This window comes from Heterodontus francisci, chromosome 23, assembly GCF_036365525.1.
Source record: "Heterodontus francisci isolate sHetFra1 chromosome 23, sHetFra1.hap1, whole genome shotgun sequence".
Lineage (NCBI taxonomy): Eukaryota > Metazoa > Chordata > Chondrichthyes > Heterodontiformes > Heterodontidae > Heterodontus > Heterodontus francisci.
The window spans coordinates 18,629,630-18,645,657 of NC_090393.1; the positions used below are offsets into that span (position 1 = coordinate 18,629,630).

Sequence of the window (16,028 nt, forward strand, 5' to 3'; positions counted from 1 at the left end):
TGCGATGGGCATGAATTATCTGGAATATGAATGCCGCTGGCCGTGTATGGGCACTTACAATTTTTATTCAATTGCAGTTGGAACCAGTTTATCCAAATCAATTCTTATCCACACTAATTCTATCCGAATAACTAATTCGGTTGTTTTATCTGCTTTGTAATGTGTACAATTATTTCAGTGCCCTATCCTATGCCATTTGTGCAATTATTTCGTTCTAATTTTCATGTTGAATTATCAATGGTCATTGATACTGGGATTCTGATGTGTCGATTATTTATTTGTTGAGCAAAGATGTCTTCCTTGATGTTTAGATGAGCTGAATCTGTTTGTGTAATATGTCCTCAGATTGTCCAGACATTCAATTTGAATTTTATTTGAGGTATATGTAGTAATATGTTTTGGGTGGACAGATGGCTCTTTTAACCTTTCTGCATAGAAGAGATGGGGGCGGGGGGGGGTGTTTAACTGATAAAATGCTAAGCTGAGAAAGCAATGTGGTGGCAATCCTTTGTTAATTGTCTAGGACAGAGGTTAAATATAAGCACCCTGTAGATCACCACACCTCTAAAATACTTCAGTTGGCAGTTTTCTTGTCTAAATGATGAGTGTTAACTGTTTGAGGAACCAGACCCTGAATCAGTTGTGTGATTGGTGTCTAGTTTTGGTGTGTTCAGTCTTCAAAGTGCTCAAGGTCTTGCATCACTAAGTCTTTGGCTAAAGATTGCTTTAATGCACTAGAAGGCCTTGTTTTGCACATTGGAACTTAAATTCCTAACTTCACCCTGTGTCTGTCGATTGTACTGGTGGGGCATCTGTGCCACTTTCAAGACACTGTATCATGTGCAAGCCCGTTTTGAAGTGTAACTTTACTTTTGGCAGATGGCAGGAGAGAAAAAGGAACCGGTTGAAGGAGAGAAAAAGGAACAGAAGAAAACACGGCGCCATGCTAGCCGCAACCCTGTGCTGGCCCGGGGAATTGGCAGATATTCCCGCTCTGTCATGTATGCTAGGAGAGCCATGTACAAACGCAAATATAAAGCTCCTGAGACCAAGGTAAGGAGGGGGAAGATCTGGAATGTGCTCTGAAAGAATGTCCTTTGGAATAATCTGCAGTGGCATAAATTTGCTTGCCCTCTTTTCCCCCCCCCCCCCCCCCCCCCCTCGGCCAAAAGGATTTGAGTTTAAATTGTTGGGCTACCTGATCTTTGTGCAATTTTGTCCATTTAAATGGTGCTGATCATCGAGGTGGCTTTTACGTATTTTGTGATGGAACAAATTACAGAAAAAGAAAAGTTAAAGGCTTGTCTCATTCCTTTTTCAGGTCGAGAAAAAGTTGAAGGAAAAGACTCCCTTTACAATCACCAAACCTGTTGGAGGAGACAAAAATGGTGGTACCCGTGTTGTGAAAATCCGCAAAATGGTAATAAATCTCTCCCACTTTTGAGATTTTAAAAATGTTTTGGGAGGGGAAGAATACACGGATCATTTTGACCTTTTGGGATTTTTTAAAATTGAGGCATTTGTGGGATGCTTGAAGCGTTATTGCAATTCCCCGGTGATTTTTTTTCCCCCCCCAAATAATGCTGATGTGCTATTATAGTAGTTCTGTTGGGATTGCCTGGTTTCTTGCTGTTCTGATCCAAAATGACAATCCTAACAATGTTGTGGAGCAGTAATAGGTTGACCGTAATCCTGTGCCACTGATAGCTTGGTGAGTTTATTTAGCTAATTACTTGAGTTCAATCCATGGTCTATCCTAAATTAACTAACCTCAGCTCGGGCAGTGAGTTAGCAAGTGGTCTAGGGTTCCCATTCTTGCTTGCTTTCCCATATGCTCACATGTCTGATGAGGACAGGCTTTGGTGTGATGCCTCTTGCAGGGTTGGAACCCACTCACAGATTGTGTCCGTGTTGAGGCTTGCACCTGAAAGGCAGCTACATCAACAGTGATGAATTGGAAAAAGTTCTGCGTGGTGGGGAAAGTTTCTTTTTAAAACTTGGCCAGGTTCTGGAAGTAAGAAAACTAGCTTCCAGTTTATTTCTGTTAAAATGGCACAAGGCCAATTGAGTTGAGCTGTGAATTTTTAGTAGCAAAGTTACTTGATTGCACAACCAGATTAAAAGACTTTTTAAAAATAACACAATCACCACAGATTTTGTTGAATCTAACTGTACTAGTGACCGAACAGTACAGTATTTCTATATATTCATCTTTTGTTTTTCCAGCCACGGTATTACCCCACTGAAGATGTGCCCCGCAAAAGGATTAGCCATGGTAACAAACCTTTCAGCCAACACAAGAGACGTCTGCGTGCGTCGATCACCCCAGGGACGGTCCTTATCATGCTGACTGGCCGCCACAGGTGTAAGGTGGGGTCTATGCATTGCCTGAACGTTAACTGCCTTGTCTTTGCTGTCTGTGACTACAGTGGGAAAAAAAGGGTGGGATATAGTTATTACAGAGCTGTGTGTAGACCTCCAGTACGCAAACTCCAAGTGTCACTACGTGCTGAGGTTCTATCTGTCCCCGGTGTTGCGAAGGATGGACTTGCCCACATTGCCACGGAACGCTCCATGCAGTTGGGCCGTGCCGTACCACCTATCCTTCGTGGAGCAGTTACTGCGGGAAAACACCTTTGACCACCGGTCCATCAGGCAGTGGTCTGCACGGAATGTCCTCAAGGCCCTACGGGAAAAGGAGACGGTGGATCCTGTTGGATGGTTCCCCGAGCAGACCGTCAGTCATTTGGCGGAATGCCTCATCACCAGAACTTTCAAACAAGCACCAAGACGTAGCTTGGCTGGTGGTGAGAAGGGCCCTTCCTGTCAGATTCTTCATGCACACCCGAAGTCTCGCCCCCTCCGCACAGTGCCCCCGCGTTGGCTGTGGTGGGGAAGAGACGGTCGCCCACCTCCTCCTGGAATGTGTCTTCGCAAAGCAGGTGTGGAAAGAGATGCAGTGGTTTTTGTTGAGGTTCGTCCCAAGCAGCTCTGACACAGGAGTCTGTGCTCTACGGGCTGTTCCCAGGGACGCACACCGAGACAAACATCAACTGCTGCTGGAGGACTATCAATTCGGTGAAAGATGCCCTTTGGTCCGCCCGAAACCTGCTGGTCTTCCAGCGCAAAGAGTTGTCCACCACCGAATGTTGCAGACTGGCACATTCCAAGGTCCAGGACTACGTGCTGAGGGATGCACTAAAGCTTGGGGCAGCCGCAGCAAAGGCTCAATGGGGAAAGACCACAGTGTAAGGTCCCCCCACCAAGCTGAACTGAGGGGCTGGATCCATGGGAAACCCCTCGAACTGTATCGTTAATAATTTCATTTGCTGTAAATGTAAAACGGTAATTGGCATGACAATTGTGAAATAGAAGGGTTGTGAAGAAACCCATGATAGTATAGAAGGAAACTGATCTCCCTTGCAATGTTTGTATTTTTTGGTGCTGTTTGAAACTATTTGGCAATGTAATTTTTGCAGATTTTTATGAATAAAGTATATTTTGGAAATAAAAAAAAAAGTTTTATTACAGTACCAAAGAAGGCCATTTGGCCGAACAAGTCCCTGCTGGCTCTGTAGAGCAACCCAGCCAGTCCCATTCCCTTGTTCTATCCCCATAGCCCTGCAAGTTTATTTCCCTTAAGTGTGTATCCAATTTCCTTTTGAAATCATTGATCGTCTCTGCCCTCGTAGGCAGAGTGTTCCGGGTCATTACCGCTCATCAGCCACGGAGCCCTGGCTTTGATTCCTCTACCTTTCCCCATCATTGGAATAGACTGCTTCTTAGATTGGGAGGGAGGGGGCCAAAAGAAAACAATACTGTTAACAACTGTGGCTTTTTTCCTTTTAATATGTGAAAATAGTTTCTCTCTATCTACCCTATCAGTTCCAATTAATATCTTGAAAATTTCGATCAAAGCACCTCTTAATCTTCCAAATTCCAGGGAATACAACCCTCATTGTGAGGTGAAGCATCTTGGCAGAATGGATAGGGAGAAGCAATATATACTTAATAGCACAGTTCCAAAGAGTGTGTAGGGACAGAGGGACCTGGGGATTCATGTGCATCGATCTTTGAAGATGGCAGGACATATTGAGTGAGTGGTTAGCAAAAGGTATGGGATCTTGAGCTTCTTAAATAGTGGTATGGAGTACAAAAGCAGGGAGGTTATACCGAACCTTCACGAAGCTCTGGTAGGGTCACAGCTGGAGTATTGCATCCAGTTCTGATCACCACACTTTAGGAAGGACGTGAGGGTCCTTGAGAAGTTGCAGAGGAGATTTACCAGAATAGTTCCAAGGATGAGGGAATTTAGCTACAAGATTAAGTTGGAGAAACTGGGTTGTTCTCCTTTGAGCAAAGGAGGTTGAGTGCAGATCTGATCGAGGTGTCCATGATTATGACAGGTTTAGATATGGTAGACAAAGAAAACTTGTTCCCATGAGCTGATGGTACAAGAATTAGGAGCACAGATTTAAAGTTTTGGGTAAGAGATACAGGGAATGAGAGGAAGAACTTTTCATGCAGCAAGTGGTAATGTCCTGGAACTCACTACTATGAGGGTAGTGGAGGCAGAGATGATCAATGATTTCAAAAGAAAACTAGATAGGCACTTGAGGGAAATAAACTTACAGGGCTACGGGGACAAAGCGGGGGAATGGGAATGACTTAGGGCGGCGCAGTGGTTAGCACTGCAGCCTCACAGCTCCAGCGACCCGGGTTCAGTTCTGGGTACTGCCTGTGCGGAGTTTGCAAGTTCTCCCTGTGACTGCGTGGGTTTCCGTCGGGTGCTCCGGTTTCCTCCCACAGCCAAAGACTTGCAGGTTGATGGGTAATAGGAGAATTGTGGGGATATGAGAGGGAATATGGGATTAATGTAGGATTAGTATAAATGGGCGGTTGATGGTCGGCACAGACTCGGTGGGCCGAAGGGCCTGTTTCAGTGCTGTATTTCTCTATGAATCTATGAATGTCTGGGATCAATTTTAATTGGTTCACAGACAATAATTTCCATAAAACTTTAATTTTGACTCTGTTTTTCTTTGCAGCGTGTGCTTTTCTTGAAGCAGCTTGGTAGTGGTCTGCTGCTGGTCACTGGTGAGTAAAGTACCTTTTAATATTTTCACTTAAATTTCATCTGCTAGAAGAGATGGAACGGTTATACATTGCCTTTTGTTTAATACTTGTATGTCTATTGCATCTGGCATGTGTCTCCCCTTGTCTTCTGTTTGACTGGGGAATTTTGCACATACTCAATTACAATTTACTTGTTACTGGTTTCCACACAAGCATGCCAACTTGAAAGGTATTTTGCATGTTTAAGCCATGTAAACTAATTCTGCCCATGTCTTACCTTTTATCATAAGAGTAAATTTTCCTGCATGTTTTGCACAGTTTGCATCCGAAATGGTGCAAAGTTAACATCTACCAACAGACCACCTAATAGCGAGTTATGTTTTTGACTTCACCCTTCAACTTATTTTCCACTGTGCCTGATGCATACCCTTATTTTAATGCACAGAGATGCAGAACTGCTGAGAGCAATCTTGGGACTGTATCCTGTGTCTCAGTGGTACAGCACGTTAGAGCAACATTGAGGCATATTGCAACATTATGCAAAATATTAGCACTGTAGATATGGATGCATTTCTTGGTTTTTGTGCTCCTTTTCTATTTTGCTTTTTGTGTTAACATTTCTGCTGGTCTGGATTATTTCTGATTCCTCTTGTGTTTGTTGTAGGTCCTCTGGCTCTCAACCGTGTCCCACTGCGTAGAGTTCACCAGAAATTTATCATTGCAACATCTACAAAGATTGACCTGACTGCTGTGAAAATCCCCAAGCACCTGACTGACTCCTACTTCAAGAAGAAGAAGCTGCGCAGGCCCAAGCACCAGGAGGGCGAGATCTTTGACACCGAGAAAGAGGTTTGAGGCTGCACTGTACTCTGGTGCTCCAGCTTTGTCATTTGTAGTACATAGCTATTTTATTCAGAGTTTGCGCAATGGTACTTTTTTTTTGTCTCTGTTCTGCTCCCTAAGAGCTTTCTGTATTACAAATCTTGCCTAGTTGAGAAAATGGGTTGCATACGAATTGGAAGCAAGAGTGGGCCACTCAGCCCCTCGAGCCTGCTCCGCCATTCAATAAGATCATGGCTGATCTGATTGTAACCTCGACTCCATATTCCTGCCTACCCCTGACAGATTTTCACCTCTTTGCTTATCAAGAATCTATCTACCTCTGCCTTAAAAATATTCAAAGACTCTGCTTTCACTGCCTTTTGAGGAAGAGAGTTCCAAAGACACACAACCCTAAAAAAAAAATTCTCCTCATCTCTGTCTTAAATGGGCAACCCCTTATTTTTAAACAGTGGTCACTAATTCTAGATTCTCCCACAAGGGGAAACATCCTTTCCACATCCACCCTGTCAAGACCCCTCAGGATCTTATATGTTTCAATCAAGTTGCTCCTTACTCTTCTAAACTCCAGTAGGTACAAGCGTAGCCTGTCCAACCTTTCCTCATAAGACAGCCTGCCCATTCCATGTATTAGTCTAGTAAACCACCTCTGAACTGTTTCCAATGCATTTACATCCTTCCTTAAATAAGGAGACCAATACTGTACACAGTATTCCAGATGTGGTCTCATCAATGCCCTGGATAACTGAAACATAACCTCACTACTTTTGTATTCAATTCCCCTCGCAATAAACAATAACATTCTATTAGCTTTCCTAATTACTTGCTGCACCTGCATACTAATCTTTTCAGTTTCATGCTCTAGAACACCCAGATCCCTCTGCATCTGAGCTCTGCAATTTAGATAATATGCTTTTTTGTTCCTGCCAAAATGGACAATTTCACATTTTTCAACGTTCTACTCTATTTGATTTTCTGCTGTTGCCCTCTTCTGGCTGTTGCTTGGAGTTGCATGTCGGAGAGTGATTTAAGTCTCAGGTTATTTTCTGCTCTTTCAAATTCCAATCCAGAAACTTGAACACGATCTAGTCTGATGCTCCAGTGCAGTCCTGAGGACACGCTTCACTTTCTCGCAAAACGTTAAATCAAGGTCCCATCTGCGCTCTCGTGTGGGCGTAAAAAAAAAATCCCATGGCACTGGTCTGTGTTCTGGCCAATAGTCGCTCTTGTTCCAGTCAATATTTATCCCTCAATGTCTCAATTATCTGGTCATTTATCATATTTGATATTTGTGGGAGCTTGCTGTGCACAAATTGCCAGATTTCCTATATTACAGCACTGACTGCACTTCAAAAGTATTTCATTGGCTGTAAAGTACTTTGAGGTATCCTGAGGTGAAAGGCACTATAGAAATACAATTTTTTTAAATTTAGGAGTTGGGAATGGCTGTGTTTTTGTTCAATTTTTCCCTGCAACCAAGCTGGATAGGAAGATTAAAGTCTGTTTTTGTAATTGGGAGGTGCATGTACTTGGTGTAGTTACTATTAGGGGAAGGGGTGCAAGCTACACTCTGTGTCAGAAGTTGACTTCAACAATGATGTGATACAATTTTTGCTTGCTATAGTAACAACAGTCTCAGCCCACTGAGTAGTCTGCATTCCGTGGGACTTGCTGTTGGGGCTTTATTGACTGACAAAGACAATGTAATTAATCCCAGTGGTTTGAGAATGGTAGATCGGGATGATCTGGAATTGTCACCAGCTTGAAAACTAATGTCTTGTGGAAGAGGAACACTTGAATTGGTAGATTCACTGCCGATTGATATGGGTTTCATTTCTGTTGAAAACTGACCTTGTGATTATCTTAAAATGAGAGCAGAGATTCTGGTGTCTTTCACAGATGAAGTTTCAGTGGTAGCATCTTGCCTTTGTCAGAGGATCATGGATTTAAGCCCCACTCCAGCGCTGTGAACACAATCTGGGCTGACACTTCTGTAGTCTGCTGTACGAACTGTTAAACCAAAGCCCCACCTCCCCTCTCAACTAGATTCCATAAGGTCCCATGGCACTGTTTAAAGATGAACAGGGGGTTTATCCTGGCATTCTGGTCAACATTTATTGCTCAGGTTTTTTAAAACAGTGACTCCTGACAATGTAGAGTGATCGCGGACGTCATCAATGCTCACAAACATTTGCCAGTATGAATGCGTGCACGTGATGCCACCATGCAATGATGTCCTCGGCCCTCGATAGCTGTGTCCATTCACCCAAACAATACCCCGCTCTTCTCCTCCCTTCCCCCCCCCCCCCCCTTGCTTCCATCGCCGCTTCAGCCCGCTCAGTCTGCACCATGCTGCTGCCCCCCGGCAGCTAGATTCAGACTGCACTGCTTGCCTCCTCTTGGCCACTCGCTCCTGCGTCACCCCTCGTGGCCCACCTTGCTTTGGGCAGCACAGCAGAGACCAATCGGACATGGGCACAAGTTGCCGAGAGGAGGGAAGCGGTGTGGCCTGGAGCTAGCATCTGGAGGAGGGAGGAAGCAGGGAACCAGAGAGCGGGTGTGGTGGGGTGGGGGGGGGGGGTGGAGTGGAGAGCAGTGGCAAGGTCTGGAGCAAGCATTTGGGATTGGAGGGTGGGGAGAACAAAGAGGCCAGAACGAGTGACTAAAGGAAGGCAGCGGGGAGCCAGTGGCACGAAAACTGGTGCAGGAGGAAGCGGCAAAGAGAAGTGCAGTGGCAGGAGGGAGAGGATGACTGTTGGTGGGATGGAGGCAACGATGGCAGCTATTGAAGGGATTTTTGGCCTGAATTTGTTTTTTGTGATAAATTGAGCGGCACCATCTTTAATCTGGGCAGCTCCCTGAGACGTTGCAGAGAGTGACATTTCAGTGGAAGAGGCTGCATTTGCACATGTGCTAGTACTGCGCCAACTAGTGGTTGTGTTAGCAAATGCAGCCTTTTAATTAAGAGCCTGTTAAAAGTGCAGGATGCCTCCAGTAATCTAGTCTCTGTTCAGGTGGCCAAAAAAGGGTAGAATACTAGTATTTAACAGGTGTCACTGGTGGGTACTGTTGAGCCTGTGAAACTTGACTGCAAATTTTATTTTTTATTCGGGCGATGTGGGCGTTGCCGTCTAGTCCAGCATTTATTGCCCTTGAGAAGGTGGTGGTGAGCTGCTGCCTTGAACCACTGCAGTCCTTGGGGTGTAGGTACACTCTCAGTGCTGTTAGGAAGGGAGTTCCAGGATTTTGACCCAGTGACAGTGAAGGAATGGCAATTACAGTTCCAAGTCAGCGTGGTGTGTGGCTTGGAGGGGAACTTGCAGGTAGTGGTGTTCCCATGCCTCTGCTGCCCTTGTCCTTCTTGGTGGTAGAGGTCACGGGTTTGGAAGGTGCTGTCAGAGTTTTGGTAAGTTGCTGCAGTACATCTTGTATATGTTACACACTGCTACCACTGTGCGTGAAGGGAGTGAATGTTGAAGGTGGTGGATGGGTGCCAATCAAGCGGGCTGCTTTGTCCTGGATGGTGTCGAGCTTCTTGAGTGGTGTTGGAGCTGCATCGATGCAAGCAAGTGTAGAGTATCTCCTCACACTCCTGACTTGTGCTTTTTAGAAGGTGGATGGGCATTGGGGAGACAGGTGAGTTACTCGCTGCAGAATTCCCAGCGTCTGACCTGCTCTTGTAGCCATAGCAGTAGTTATGTGGCTGGTCCAGTTCAGTTTCTGGTCAAAGGTGATCCCCAGGATGTTGACAGTGGGGGATTCTGTGGTAATGCCATTGTACGTCAAGGGGAGATGTTAGATTCTCATGTTTGAGATGGTTATTGACTGGCACTTTTGTGGCATGAATGTTACTTGTCACTTATCAACCCAAGCCTAGATCAAATACTGCCTAGATGTCATGGGCAGTCGCTCTCACCTCACCTCTGGAGTTCAGCTCTTTTGTTCATGTTTGGACCAAGGCTGTAATGTCAGGAACTGAGTGGCCCTGGTGGAACCCAAACTGAGTATCAGTGAGCTGGTTATTGCTGAGCAAGTGCCACTTGTAGCACTGTTGATGATGCCTTCCATCACTTTACTGATGATCAGGAGTAGACTGATATGGCGGTAATTGGCCGGTTGAATTTGTCCTGCTTTTTGTGCACCCGACATACCTGGGTAATTTTCCACAGCTTGGCTAGGGGCGTGGCAAGTTCAGGAGCACAAGTGTTCAGTACTATTGCCAGAATGTTGTCAGGACCCATAGCCTTTGCAGTGTCATTATCATTTGATGCAACATATACTTTTGCAGTGGGGTTTGTGCTCTCAATATTGCAATTATTTTGTGGAATTAACCCATTCTACAGTTTTAAACAAAAAATGTGTTGCTGCTCAGCATGTTTTAATGCTCTGGCACCAATGTGTTTTAAGGAAAGGTTGCACTTGCATCAGCACATTTTAAAGCCTCCCCTCCTCTCTCTCTTCCCCCACCCCCCCAACCTACCTCGCTTTCCTCACTAAGATGCTCCTTTAAAACCTACCTCCTTGACCAAGGTTTTGGTCATTTGTCCTAACACCTTTTGTGATTCAGTGTCATTTTGTTGATGCCTCTGAAGTGTCTTGGAATGTTTTATTACATGAAAGGCTCTATATAAATACTTGTTTAAAGTGGTAACTTAGTTCATCACCTCAAATTGCAATGGGAATCATAACTACAAGTATTTTTCCCTATGGCTCAAAATACACTAGCATTTAGGAGACTACCATATATAACCACTTCAGTTAAAATGGAAATTGAACAAAAATGTAACACTCCATAACGCATGCCCATTTATTACAAAATGTGTGACTACCTTATGAAATTTCAGTAATTCCACTTGCCAGATTTTGCTGTGCCTCAGTTTGCACTTTTCTCTGTTCACAGAAATATCAGCTAACAGAACAGCGGAAGGAAGACCAGAAGGCTGTGGATTCCCAACTCCTGCCCATTATTAAACAGACTCCACAGCTCCGTGGCTACCTTCGCTCCACATTCTGTCTGTCAAAGGGGGTTTACCCACATAAGTTGGTCTTTTAAACAAACTGTAAAGAGACATTTATTAAAACTGGGATTTCAACATCTCTGCCCCTGTTTTTGTTTGAGTATCTTTCAAATAAAATGGTTATCAAATTTTTACAATTTTGTTTGTAGACATTGAACGTATAGTTTTATCTTAACACCAAATGTTTATTATGGAAGAGGCAGTTGAAGCTCCAAGGAAGTCCTAAACCAGGGTGTGCAGACTAGTCTGTGGGGCACATTTCTGTCCTTTTTGTGCATTTATTTCTTCTTTGTGTGTTTGACTGGTTTGAATTTCTTGGCTGGGAGTTTGTAAAGGATTGTTGTTAAAATTGCCTTATTGGTGGATAAAGCTGAACTCGGGACATCAGGATTTGTTCATCTGCAGATTAACTATATCATGGATTTAAATATTTGTAGCCCCCAAGGCTGCATGGTACATGTGAGCAGTCCCTAGAAACAAGAAACTTAAGACAATGCCTTAAACCATAGGTAAAAGCATACATTGTTTACAAAATGGGTTACACCATTGTATACATTTAGTTTTTCATGGTTGTGGGAAATTTTAGCTGTTACTGGGTTGCGATGTTAATTTTTGTGGGACTAATTGTTTCATCACAAAGCTGAGCCTTAAATTCATTGGCATAGAGAAATATACACACAAGTCTTTATCACTGTATTGGAAAACTTTATAATTTGTTACAGTATTTTAAAATGTTGTTTGACCCTAGAGTTATGTACCTTTTTAAATAATGCTGCCTGCCTCAGGTATTGGATCTGAAGATTGACTCAGTTCTTAAATCTCTCATTGTTGATTCCAAAGAGCTTTGGACATTAGGTGACTAACAGGTGCAGCTCTGAGTTATCACTTGGACAGCAGATACCAGAAATTTGTGAGCAGATCTTGAAATGTGAATGTAGTTTCACAATGGTGGTTCCACACTCTGAAAATGCTGAACTGCTTGCCTCTGCAATCCAAGTACACTGAATCCTAGATTTGAGTATGTAACCTTATACCTAGCTTGTGTCTGTTAGGTCAAGCCTGTGTCTCATTATACAATGAATGCTATTTTTGATAGTTTATGATGTACCAGCTGCCTTGATATTCTGCATGTCTAAGTTGAGTACTTAATTAGGCCCTCATGTGAGAGCCTTTAGCAGGGAAGTGCTAACTACTCCTGGTTTCTAAGTGATAGGTGGGTGTAGGATTAGACCATCATTCCCTTTTTGCTACACCTTCCAACCTGTTCCTGGTCTTTGCAGGAGATATTTCATAACAGAGAAATTCCATTGAAAAAACAACTCTACGAGAAGGATGAACCAACCATGCCTAAGGAAATTAAGGATGGTATCAAATTGAAAGAAAAAGTGCACAATTCTGTGAAGATCAGTGGTAGGCCAGAAGATTGGGAAAATTTCAGAAACCAACAAAGGATCAAGGAGAAATCAGAATGAGTAAACTAGCAAGAAATATATAAAAAGGAAGAAAGTAGCTGAAGTAAACTTTGGCCCATTAGAGGATGAAACTGGGGCATTAATAATGGGAAATGAGGAAATGGCAGAAACTGAACAAATATTTTCTATCTGTCTTACTGTAGAAGACACTAAAAACATCTCAATAATGGTAGAAAATCGGGGGGAAAAGGGAAGGAGGAACTTAAAACTATCACCAGAGGAAAAAGTATGAGGCAAACTTAGTGGGACTAAAGGCTGACTAGTTCTCCGGCCCTAATGGCCCGAATCCTAAGGTGTTAGAAGTTGCTGTAGAGATAATGGATGCATTGGTTGTCATCCAAAATTCCCTGGATTCTGGAAAGTCCCAGAAGACTGGAAAACTGCATATGTAATGACCCTATTCAAAAAAGGATAGAGCCAGAAAGCAGTAAACTATATGCCAGTTAGCCTAACTCATTGCGAAAATGTTGGAATCCATTATTACGGAAGTAGTAGCAGGATATTTAGAAAATCAGAATACAATCAAGTAGATTGTATTATATTAGGGTGGCGCAGTGGTTAGCACCGCAGCCTCACAGCTCCAGCGACCCGGGTTAGATTCTAGGTACTGCCTGTGCAGAGTTTGCAAGTTCTCCCTGTGACCGCGTGGGTTTTCGCCGGGTGCTCCGGCCAAAGACTTGCAGGTTGATAGGTAAATTGGCCATTATAAATTGCCCCTAGTATAGGTAGGGGGAAGATGGGGATGTGAGAGGGTAATGGGATTAATGTATAGTATAAATGGGTGGTTGATGGTCGGCACAGACTCGAAGGGCCTGTTTCAGTGCTGTATCTCTAAATAAAATAAATAGAGGCAACAAGGTTTTATGAAAGGAAAATATTGTTTGACAACTTTATTAGAGTACTTTGAGGATGTAACAAGCATGGTGGATAAATTAGAGTCTTAGGCTACTAGAAAAGTAAAGGTGGGTGGGATTGAAGCGGGAATGGGCTGTTAAGTACAAAACTGCAGTTTTCAGGACGCAATAGCCATGTTCCTGCCAGGCAGTGTAACTTAAAATTGCCCCCATTAAGTCTAAACTTTTAAGATAAAAATGAGACTGATATTAAAAAGAAACTTTTCATATTTAGGTCACAATTTTATAAAAGGAGTGCAGGAGCAGAGGGACCTGGGGTATATGTGCAAAGTCATTGAAGGTTGCAGGGTAGGTTGAGAAAGCAGTTAATAAAGTATATGGGATCCTGGGCTTTATAAATGGGGCATAGAATACAAAAACAAGGACATTATGATAAATCTGTATAAAACATTGGTTTGGCCTCAACCATAGTATTTTGGATACCACACATTCAGAAGGATGTTAAGTAATGAGAGGGTGCAGAAAAGAGAATGGTTCCAGGGATGAGGAACTTCAGTTATGTGGATGAGCTGGGTCTGTTTGGGGAGGGAAGATTAAGAGGAGATTTGTTAGAGGCGTTCAAAATCTTGAGTGGTCTGGACAGAGAGGGAGAGACTGTTTCCATTGACTGAAGGATCCAGAAGCAGAGAACACTGATTTACGGTGATTGGCAAAGAAGCAATAGCGACATGAGGAAAAACATTTTTATGCAGTCAGTGGTTAGGAACTGGAATGCACTGCTTGAGAATGTGGTGGAGGCAGATTCAATCAAGGCCTTCAAAAGACTACTGGATAATTATCTGAAGAAAATAAAATTGCAGGGCTTTATGGAAAAAGCAGGGGAGTGGGATGAGGTGAGTTGCTCTTGCAGAGAGCCGGCATGGACATGACAGGTTGAATGGCCTCCTGTGCTGTAACCATTCTATGATTCTATTTAGGGCATAGAAGGAGGCCATTTGGCTCATTGACTCCATCCCAGCTCTCCACAGATCAATTCAGTCAGTCCCATTTCCCCACTCGATCCCTGTAGCCCTGCAAGTTCATTTCCTTCAAGTGTCCACCCAATTTCCTTTTGAAATCATTGATTGTTTCTGCCTCCACTACCCTCATAGGCGATTTCCAGATAATCCAAATCCAACAGCATTATATCAGAGATAGAACCGATACTACAGTTAGAGTGGGGAACTGGGAGGTGTGGGTATCAGACCAAACAAGGGGCCAAAATACACAGATGTTTTTGAAGTTTCTAACAACAGAGCTACATTGCTGGGGGTAAGAGTTGAGAGTCAGCAACAGGACAGATCTCACAGCCTAGACCAATGATTTACATTGGTCTTGCATTGTTCTGTTGTAATATCTCACCCTCCTGTGGTCCCCCTCTCCATTAAATTCTGCTGAGGAACCAGTAGATGTCATGTATTTTGATTTCCAAAAAAGCATTTAATAGGGTGTCACATAACAGGTCACTACACAAGCTAAGAGCTCCCGGTGTTGTGGGTAATATATTAGCATGGATAGTGGATTGGCTAACTAACACGAAACAGAGTCAGGATAAATGGAGCATTTTTAGGTTGGCAAACTAACTATTGGGGTGCCACAGGGATCAGTGCTGGGCCCTCAACTATTTACAATCGATATTAATGAATTGGATGAAGGGACTGAGTGTATTGTCAGATTTGATGTTGACAAAGATACATGGGAAAGCAAGTTGTGAGGAGGACACAGAGAGTCTGCAAAGGGATATAGTGAGTGGACAAAAATTTGGCAGATGGAGTATAATGTGAGGTTTTCCACTTTGGTAGGAAGAATAGAAAAGAAAAATATTATTTAAATGGGAGAATACAGAATGCGGCGGTACAGAGGGATCTTGGTGTCCTTGTACATGAATCTCAAAATGTTAGGATGCAAGTACAGCAGGTAATTAGAAAGGCAAATGGAATATTGTCTTTTATTGCAAGACGATGGAGTATGAAAGTAAGCTGCGTTTGCTGAAAATGCAACCACTAGGTGGCGGGGTACTTTTTCTTCTTTGGCCTCCTTATCTCGAGAGACAATGGGTAAGCACCTGGAGGTGGTCAGTGGTTTGTGGAGCAGCGCCTGGAGTGGCTATAAAGGCCAATTCTAGAGTGACAGGCTCTTCCACAGGTGCTGCAGAAAAATTTGATTGTCGGGGCTGTTACACAGTTGGCTCTTCCCTTGCGCCTCTGTCTTTTTTCCTGCCAACTGCTAAGTCTCTTCGACTCGCCACACTTTAGCCCCGCCTTTATGGCTGTCCGCCAGCTCTGGCGAACGCTGGCAACTGACTCCCACGACTTGTGATCAATGTCACAGGATTTCATGTCGCGTTTGCAGACGTCTTTAAAGCGGAGACATGGACGGCCGATGGGTCTGATACCAGTGGCGAGCTCGCTGTACAATGTGTCTTTGGAGATCCTGCCATCTTCCATGCGGCTCACATGGCCAAGCCATCTCAAGCGCCGCTGACTCAGTAGTGTGTATAAGCTGGGGGTGTTGGCCGCCTCGAGGACTTCTGTGTTGGAGATACGGTCCTGCCACCTGATGCCAAGTATTCTCCGGAGGCAGCGAAGATGGAATGAATTGAGACGTCGCTCTTGGCTGACATACGTTGTCCAGGCCTCGCTACCATAGAGCAAGGTACTGAGGACACAGGCTTGATACACTCGGACTTTTGTGTTCCGTGTCAGTGCACCATTTTCCCACACTCTCTT

At 43.8% G+C, this 16,028-nt stretch overlaps 1 protein-coding gene across 1 annotated transcript; it reads left to right on the forward strand.

Moving 5' to 3' along the window:
• Positions 1 to 855: 855 nt before the first annotated feature.
• On the forward strand, positions 856 to 11,013 carry rpl6 (ribosomal protein L6). Its single transcript, XM_068054800.1, has 6 exons — positions 856 to 1,053; positions 1,322 to 1,420; positions 2,227 to 2,370; positions 5,049 to 5,097; positions 5,741 to 5,925; positions 10,817 to 11,013. The coding sequence occupies exons 1-6, from the start codon at positions 880 to 882 to the stop codon at positions 10,967 to 10,969; spliced, it is 804 nt and encodes a 267-aa protein (XP_067910901.1). The 5' UTR covers positions 856 to 879; the 3' UTR covers positions 10,970 to 11,013.
• Positions 11,014 to 16,028: the final 5,015 nt, after the last annotated feature.

Coding starts and splice junctions, on each gene's coding strand:
- rpl6 (XM_068054800.1), top strand. CDS start 880: ATGGCAGGAGAGAAAAAGGAACCGGTTGAAGGAGAGAAAAAGGAACAG. Junction 1,421..2,226: donor TTGTGAAAATCCGCAAAATG/GTAATAAATCTC, acceptor TTGTTTTTCCAG/CCACGGTATTACCCCACTGA. Junction 2,371..5,048: donor CTGGCCGCCACAGGTGTAAG/GTGGGGTCTATG, acceptor TTTTCTTTGCAG/CGTGTGCTTTTCTTGAAGCA.